This window comes from Manacus vitellinus, unplaced genomic scaffold (assembly GCF_001715985.3).
Source record: "Manacus vitellinus isolate BGI_N305 unplaced genomic scaffold, ASM171598v3 scaffold_97_pilon, whole genome shotgun sequence".
Classification (NCBI taxonomy): Eukaryota; Metazoa; Chordata; class Aves; order Passeriformes; family Pipridae; genus Manacus; species Manacus vitellinus.
The window spans coordinates 777936-787024 of record NW_021940906.1 but is presented as its reverse complement, the minus strand read 5'-3'; the positions used below and the strand labels follow the sequence as shown (position 1 = coordinate 787024).

At 47.0% G+C, this 9089-nt stretch overlaps 1 protein-coding gene across 1 annotated transcript; it reads left to right on the top strand.

Annotated features, from left to right (window-relative positions):
* Positions 1 to 6: 6 nt before the first annotated feature.
* Positions 7 to 6307, top strand: AAR2 (AAR2 splicing factor). The gene is made up of 3 exons (XM_018086502.2): positions 7 to 152; positions 2199 to 2428; positions 5226 to 6307. Exons 1-3 carry the CDS (start codon positions 83 to 85, stop codon positions 5391 to 5393), a joined length of 468 nt encoding a protein of 155 aa, XP_017941991.2. The 5' UTR covers positions 7 to 82; the 3' UTR covers positions 5394 to 6307.
* Positions 6308 to 9089: the final 2782 nt, after the last annotated feature.

Here is a 9089-nt window from a genome sequence, read left to right as displayed (position 1 = left end):
CGGCACCCAGATCCGCTTCACCGAGCTGCCCAGGCAGCTGTACCCCGATGGGGCCACTCCCGAGGAGATCACTCGGCACAGCATGGACCTCAGCTACGCCCTGGAACGGGTGATGGAGCAGCGCTATCCCGGCCGCCCGCTGGAGCTGCTCGGTGAGCACCGCCCGGGGCACACCTACTTTATACCCTTATTTGGGTTATAGCCCATTTGGGGGTATAAAGTCATGAAGGCTGAGGGAGTTGGGCCTGTTCAGCCTCAAGAACGGACGACTGAGAGGCGACCTCATTATTGTATGTTAATATCTAAAGGAGTGCCAAGAAGGTGGAGCCAGGCCCTTTTCGGTGGTTCCCAGCAATAAGATGCGAGGCAACAGGCAGAAACTGATACCTAGGCAGTTCCACCTGAATATGAGGAAGAACTTTTTTCCTGTGGAGTGACAGCACACTGGAACAGATTGCCCAGAGAGGTTGTGGAGTCTCCCTCACTGGAGATATTCCAGACCCATCTGGTCACAATCCTGTGCCACATGCTCTGGGATGACCCTGCCTGAGCAGGGAGGTTGGACCAGATACCCTACTGTGGTCCCTTCCAACCTGAACCATTCTGTGACTGTGAAATGAGAGCTCTGGGATGAAACCTGTTCTTGTTCCCTGGTGCCCTGAGGCATCTCTCTTTGTCGCAGGACAGAAGTTGGTGTTGTTTTTAGCAGCAACAGAGCCTGTTCCAGTTGCCTGGGGAAGAGACCTCGTTGGGGTCTGTAGCTTCTTCGCAAGGGGCAGAGGGGCAGCATCGATCTCTGCTCTCTGTGATCGGTGACAGGATCTGAGGGACTGGCTGGGGCTGTGTCAGGGGAGGTTTAGGCTAGATATTAGGAAAAGATTCTTCCCCCAGAGGGTGGTCAAGCACTGGAACAGGGACCCCAGGGCAGTACTCATGGCCTTAGAGCTTGAGGAGTGTTTGGGCAACGCATATGGTGGGGTTGTTGGGGTGTCCTGTGCAGGGATGGGAGTTGGACTCGATGATCCTTCTGAGTCCTGTCCAGCTCAGGACATTCTGTGATTCTGTTGTACAACTCTGTGGTGTAAGGATGTGATGCTGGAGGTCAGGAGCTGTCAGCCTGCTTCTGGGTGCTGCTCTTGGAGCCCAGATTGCCTCAGGTTAAGTCAAAAGCAGCAGTCACAGGTCTGTCATCTGGCACCAGCCTGGCACTTTGCCTGTTAAGTCAATCTCTTGAGGACAGGTCTTACAGAGTCCTGGGAGTGTTGAGTGGGGCTGAACACCCCCAGATCCTTGTTCCTGATGTGTGGGGAGGGGGTATGGTTCTCCCAGCCAGTGGTTCCCGGTGCAGCAACTGGCCCCTACCAGGCTGGCACAGTGGCAGCTCAGACGTGTGCTCTGTGTGCTGTCCGTGTGCATGTGTGTACTCTGTGTTTGCTCCATGTGCTGCCAGAGACTTGCCGTGGCAGCGTCTGGGCTGTGCCAGTGCTGTGATGTGGAAACCCCCTCAGCCAGGGCTGCATCTCCCAGGGCTCAACTACTCCCCAGCCTTTTATACAACCTGTGATGCAAATAAATACTGAAGCTGTGGAGGTCCTGGAGCGGGGTTTTGTTCTGTAGTAGGATGGAGGGAGAAGCCCTCCCAGTTTTACAGCTGAGGCTACTGAGCTTTTGTTTTTCCCTTCTGTTTTTTCTCTATTACTGTTATACAATTTATTCTTTTTCAAAATTATCAAAGACAACTGTAGAATAAACAATGAGTTACCATAGGAAACAGTGGCAAACTAGCTGATGCCAAGCATCCAGTGGGATGGACTGTGGGTCTTAATTCAACAAGGCAAACACATCTGTGAATGTACTGCTCAGTGTTCCATGGCAGTGGCGTTTGCAGTCCCATGTGGCTCTGGACACCCAGGCTCAGGAGGACTGAATGCTCACAAAATAACAGCAAGGTCTGGCTCATTGTTTGGGTTTGTAAAGTCCTGTGAAGTCCCTCTACAATGATGATAATCACAGTTACAGGTGACCTGCCCCATTCTTCTTTGAAGAGCAGAGCATCAGCAAATGGTCAGAGTATCAGTCACTGCTGGCAGGATGTGCAAAAGTCAAACCAGCACTTATCAATCATTTACAGAGCTTTGAGGAGGACACATACCTTGGATATCTGTCTTATGTGTGTTTTGTTTTCTGAATCCACACAGGTGAGCTGCAGTTTGCTTTCATTTGCTTCCTCATTGGGAACGTGTACGATGCCTTTGAGCACTGGAAAAGACTCCTGAACATCCTGTGCCGATCTGAAGATGCCATAGGGAAGTACCAAGACCTTTACATCAATCTCATTTCTGTGCTGTATCACCAGCTCAATGAAATCCCAGCAGATTTTTTTGTGGACATTGTCTCCCAGGACAACTTTTTAACCAGCACGTTACAGGTACATTTGTGACTGTCCCCTGAGGTATAGGAGTGGGAAGCAGGGCATACAGGGCATCAGAGCAAATCTGGGGAAAAGCTGCAAAAGGAATCAAGCTGCTATTGAGCTGTGTGGGAGATAGTGAGCCTGTCTAAGCACACGAGGATTTTCTTTTACTTTTTCCCTATGTTATTCATTGAGAAATGCCATTTGCTTCTCATCTCAGCATTTGGTCTGCTCAAATTATGCCTTGAAGAGCCTAATGCAGTGTAAAATTGAGTTTGGCAGGGAGAGGAAATGTTGCAAATAGTGCTGGAAGCAACGTGCCACAGTGCCATGGGTTTGGAGTTCTGGACTGGCACATCTAATGCAACTGGACTGCACCAGCAGATTTGTCCTAGAAGGTTTTAAGACCTTTGCCTACATTGAGCTGAACAGTTTCAAGAAAGGCTGAGCAAGTGCAAGATGATGTCTGTGTATTTTTGTCCAAAACCACTCATTCTTTAAAAACAAAACCAACAAACCAACACTAAAAACTTTTGCATAAAGGACTGATGATGCTGATTTTTGAGCAGCTTGAATGGTTTGCTTAGTATGCAGGGAAGCTGCAGCAAAACTTGAGCTTAGGGCAGTGATAGTATTTTAGAAGATTTTCCATTCCAGTTAGCCTTAAGCAGAGCTGAAGATTTCCTGTAGTCAAGTTCTTATCCAGAGGGAATTTATGATTATTCCAACATGCAGCAAATGCTGCTTCTGCTGAGACAGGCAGGGGCAAATATGTGATTCAACAGTGAAACCAGTTACTCCCACTGGCTGTGACCATACTGTGACAGTGCAGCAAATTGGCTAAACAAAAGTTAGTTTAAAAAAAAAAGCCAAACCCAGACACACTGATGAAGTTCAGCAATGGAAACAATCCCTGCAGTAATTAGGGGTAGTAGTGCTTCAAGTGCTTGATGCTTGATGCCTTCTCCTTTCCCAGAAAACAGGTGCATTCCTCTCCTTTTAACTCCCAAGTTCTTGCTATAGATTTGGGGAGGGTTGAGGGTGTTTGGTTTTAATTTGCTGGGTAAAATGGTGTGGGAAACATTGCTTTAATCAAGTGACTTTTTTAAATTTGGATTCTTACAAGTCTCACTTTTTTAATTAATATTTTATTTCTCTTGGTAGATTTTTTTCTGTCATATCACAGGACTGAAAAACCCAGCTCTGTTTGCAGTACACTCAGAGCAACTCTGTGCATTGTCAGCTTACAGTACTACAAAGAATATGTCACCCAGCCATTCTCTCTATCTGAGGGGAATTTGGGAAGCACCCTTATTGCTCGTTATCTTTCCTTTTTGGCTGCCTGAGTCTTGCCCCCCCTGGGTTCCATCAGTCTGTGTTTTACTTCAGCAGCAGAAGCTGTGCTGGCACAATGGACCACCCTTAAGCCTTGGCAGGAGTCATCAATTCCTAGTGACAAAGAACAATTTTGTCTTGCTAAGTGAGCCTCTCCTCACTCAGAGTTCTCTGCTTCTCTACTCTCCTGGGATTTCCCTGGAATAGTGCAAGGGAACCCCTGGGACTTGCCTTAGCCAGTCACTTGGCACACACCCCTCAGAGTTAACTGGGTGTGGGCAGGTGCGCAGAGGTGTGTGCGGAAGTGTATTGTCGGTGGAGCTCCTGCTCAGCTCTGAATACAGCAACTTTTTATTTTTGGAGTTTGATCCAAGGTGAGGAGACTACAGCACAACCACCACTGACTGTGCAGCCCTAACAATGTTTAAAGAAAAAAAGATCTTGATCAAATAGCTGATTTAATGTGCAGGAGAAGTGGGAAATACAGTCTTTTAATGTTTTTTCTTTAACAGCAGCCTTGTTGTGTACAAGTTCTTTTAGAAAGAGGTAATGTCACGGTACAATGAACAAGGAAAAGACATGATCATTCACAAAGCAACAAACTTTGCTGCTTGTTGTCAGTGTTTTATCCAGCTGTCAGTAGCTCTCTCCCAAATATGAGGCTGCATTTTCCCTAGAGGAAATTTCTTCTTATGGAAATTAATTCTGAGTCACAAGTTCAGCAGAGGAGCAGAAGCAGGTTGATGAGAGATGAGCTCTGGGGCTAAATGCCCTGTTAATCTTACACAGATACTTTCACTCTCCAGGTGCCAACCGAAGCTGTGAATCTGTGACATGTTAATACATTTGTTCTTGGATGATGGAGTGGAGAGGTTAGTCCAGATTTCAGTGTCCTGTCCCCAAGGCTGTGCTGGGGATAACTGGACTTTTTCCAGAGAGCTCTCATTCCTCTCTTACCTTCAAGGTCTTTTTATTGAGTTTCCTCTGTATCTAAGGTGTTGGTGGTACCATATTACAAAATTACTTTGAGAGATCTCTAACCATGGAAACAATGGGTACAATTACCTCTTGGCCTTTTGGACACATGCTGGAAAATCAGCTACTGATAATGCTTTTTTTTTTTAATTCCTTCTGCTCGGACATTTTCCTTAGCTCACACTTAAGCATATTTCAGAATTCCATAATACAGATTCAATTACATGCATATACGTGCTTCAAACAGAGTTCTTACCTGAGTGCACCTACTCAATGTCGTGAAGGCAGGATGGGATGGGTTTGGGGCTGTGAAATCAGAGGTGTAGGCTTTGGTTAGCTAGCTCCAGAGCAGGAGTGGTTTCAGGTTGGTGCATCCCTTGCCAGTGGCCTAACCTGACTCTCTTCCTGGTGCTCCCAGGAATGTTGATGATGTCCTTGTAGGAAAGAGATGCCCAGCTGGTGCCATAGCTGGGCTCTCTGTGACCTCTGCTCTTTCTTTTAGGTGCTCTTTTCCTGCATGTGCAGTGCTGCTGTTGATGAGACTCTAAGGAAGAAGGCTGAAAAGTTCAAGGCTCACCTAACGAAGAAGTTTAAATGGGACTTTGAGGCAGAGCCTGATGACTGTGCTCCTGTTGTGGTGGAGCTGCCTGAGGGGGTGCAAGTGGACTGAGCCAAATGCTCCCTTGGCAGCAAACAGCTTTAAAAATAACTCATTCCTTCTCTTCTCCAGCCGTGCCAGCTTCCTGAATGCAGTTTCTGAAGCTAATCTTCTTTCTGCTGTAGAACACAGGAGGATGCTGAACTTTGCGAGGAGATCAGTTGTTGGAGGAGTTTGAGAGTTGTCACATGGACACCTTGTTTTTTTCCCCAGCTCCTCTGTAACAGCTCCTCATAGAATACAAATTCAATACAAATTCAAAGAATCATTTAAGTTGAAAAAGACCTTTTAGGATCATCAAGTCCAACCATAAATCTAACACTGCCAAGATCATCCTGCACTCAGCTGACTGGGCTCGTGTTACAGGGGTGTGACGACGACTGTTTCACTACTGTGTCAGATGCTCATGCTGCTCACTGTGATTTGTCTGTTGTGGAAGAGGACTCAAAGCCTCAGCAAAATTCCTCCCATTGCATACCCCTAACACTGAGGTATCTTATTCCTCCCATTCTGTTAAAACCTTTTGTATTTACTGCTGATGCTCTGTTTTGCCTGAGGTAAAAGAAAGTGAACAGTTTTGTGATGAGAAATAATTATTGGACTGTAGTCACCCAGGTCTTGAAGAACAGAGCCAGCAAGATTTAAAGATCAGATTTCCACATGAACTGGAGCCTCTATTTTGTTGTAATTGGAAATCTTATATATTTTCCCTGGTGACAGTCTCTTCTTTGTCCCCAGTTCCCAGGGACAGGCTGTAAGAAGCTTGCGTTGTTTCTGCAAACCTGCACAGGGTTGTACCAGTCAGTTGTTACTTCCTTGGCTGTCACCCTCAGGAATTCATCTGTGTGCATGTTGAACAGGATAACGCTCTTTGTTAGTCTTTTGTCATTTAAAATAAATCTCAAAAGAGCCTTGTCTACAGAAAACACGTGAATGAATGGGGTTTAGTTATTTAGTCAAAGCTTATGGTACAGTGACACTGCCTTCCGTTCCTCACTGGGATGTCCAGTGTCCCTGCAGATGATCTATTACATCCAAGGGTGGAAGAGGATACACGGTGTGGCAGAAAGCTCAGTGTGTTCTTGGGAAGAAGGTGTGTGACAAAATGTTTCCAGATCATCAGGAAATTCCCACAGGGATGGGCCACTGGAAGCCCTCGTTGCTGCTGGGGGCCTTTCCCTCCTTCCCGCAGAGGCTCTGCACTCCATTCCTGTGGTGTCCAGGTCTATCTGAAATGGATTCTGGATTGACCACAGGCCCTATGGGGAGGTTACTCTAATTTGGCAAGTTACTCTAGTTTGTTCTTAAGTCTTCTTTTCCATGCTTTCTTGTCCTTAACGTCTTGAGATCTTTTGCATGGCAATGCGACTGTGCTCTCCCTGCCTCCTTGCTCTGTGTTTGGATCCACAGGCAGAGCTCTCTTTCAGGTTGCTCCCAGTTTTGATGGACGAGGCCTTTTTTGGTTTGTTGGCTCTTTGCACCGCCCCAGTGACTGGTTCTGGTGCTTGGCAGCAGAACACAGATCCCTGATGTCGGTAGGGAAGGGAGCAGGGAACCTGGGGCCCTGCCTGCCTTGGAAGGGAGAGAGGAGCAGTGCCCTGTGGCTGCACAGGGCCGGCCAGGCAGTGTCAGTGGTCACAGTGGCCTGGCAATGCTTCACTGCTTTGCTGGACAACAATTTGAGTATGTGTTTGTTAAATCTCAAAACCGCTAACTGAAAATTAACTGTTTGTAGTGGTCAGGTTTCTGTGATGAACTACACTTTTATCAACTGAGGAAAGAGAATATAATTGTACTTCCATTGTGGGTTTTTTTTTTTCTTTTTGTTAGATGGTAGTAGGGACAGCTAATCCCAGAATGGGTTGGGTTGGAAAGGACCTTACAGACCATACAATCCCACCCCCTGCCATGGGCAGGGACACCTTCTGCTAGACCAGGTTGCTCCAAGCCCTATCCAACCTGGCCTTGAACGCTTCCAGGGATGGGACAACCACAGTATCTCTGGATAATCTGTACCAGGGTCTCACCACCCTTACAGGGAAGAATGTCTTCCTAATATCCCATCTAATCCCAGCCTCTGTTAGTTTAAAACCATTTCCCCTTGTCCTGTTTCTGTCTGCCCATATAAAACATTGCTGTCCCTCCTTTTTATAAGCCCCCTTATATCTCTTATTATCTCTTATTATTATTTCTTATTAGACCACAAAACAGGTGGGGAAGAGCCAGGCCATGGGGACACTGTCCGTCTGTTGGACAGGACACAGAAGCAGCAAACTTTCAGCTAAATGCAGGTTGGGATGTTCAGAATCCAACTCCATTACATGACTCCGTTGCATACTTTGAGGGAAAAGGGAAGCAGGCACATAGGAAGCAACTTGTTGGATGTTTGCAAGGGGGGGGGGTATAAATTTGGGAGGGAAAAGAAGGCAGTTATTCCTTTTGGAGTCATCAGGAAGGAGGCTATAAAAGGCAAGTGGCAACATGTAATATTGGGATATTTTCTTCCCCTTCTATAGCCTTAGGCCAGCTCTGGTGATGATGCTGCCCCTTCCTCCAGCTGAGGTGTGTCATTATCAGAAAGCAAAAGAGGGATTGTGGTGTGTGTAAATACACCTTGCTGCAAGCTAATGAAGTGTAATTTGTGATGTGTTTGCAGCTTTGCTTCAGCACTGAATTCAGGTCAGGACATGCAGCTTTCCCTGTGTTGTGCAGTGGCACTGAAGCATGAGGTACATTGGACTCCTGCTTTTGTGGAGACTTGTCCAGTTGCCAGAGCTGTGCCAGTGAGGAAATCGGCATCATTCCTGCCCTGTGACATGTGCCTTCACTGCAAATTGGATTGGAGCAAGGGCCCTGCTCAGCCCCAGGTGAGGCTGATCCCTTGGGATCCAGCAGGGGCATGAGCTGACCACTGGGCACCCCCAAAGCTGCACTGCACCCTGCTTTCCCTGTGCAAAGCCCGGAGTGAGTGCATCGAACCCTCTTCCATTCCTGTTTGCTGTCCCCACAGGCTCAGTGACGTTGGACAAACCAGAGTTTCCAGTCTCAGGGATAATTTTCCAGTGTGGGGCCTCTGTGTTGTCCGGAGGGTTGCTTCTTGTTTCATCGACCCTGCAAATTCAAAAATGAGGAATGTGCTGCCTGAGGCTGTGGGAAGCTGCCTTCCTGTCCCAATATTGCACTACTCCCTCTTTTTTTGTTAGGAAGAGAAATGGCACATCTTGCTCTGATAGTTCATGTGGCTTCATTTGTGATTTCCACTGCCTCCTGCCCACTTCCAAAGCAACAGCCAGACCACTTCTGTCTGCTTTCAGGTGGATTGGCACCATGGCACTGGATGACATCTACAGTGTAGTTCTGCAGCTCAGGTTGGGTTTGTGGCAGCAATGCCTGCAGACCTCCAACAGCACCAATTGTGTGCTATTAGATGTCACCCAGAAGTGTTCGTCATGTGCTCTAAATGGAAACTAAAGGTGCAAGAGGGCAGGTGGGAAGGTGTAGAAAGTGATCAGTAGCTTGTTAGTGCTGTAGTTTTAAATCTGAAGTGAGCCCAGGGTTAATGGTTATTTGAACCAGCAACTCTTCATTGGGGCTTTCCCTTTTTCTGCTCAATGGTGAGTTGAATTTTTGATTCTTTGCTCAGTGTTTTCTCATGGTAACCCTCCCTGTCTCTCAGCATTGTGGTTCAGCTCAGGTCTTTTTCTGCTT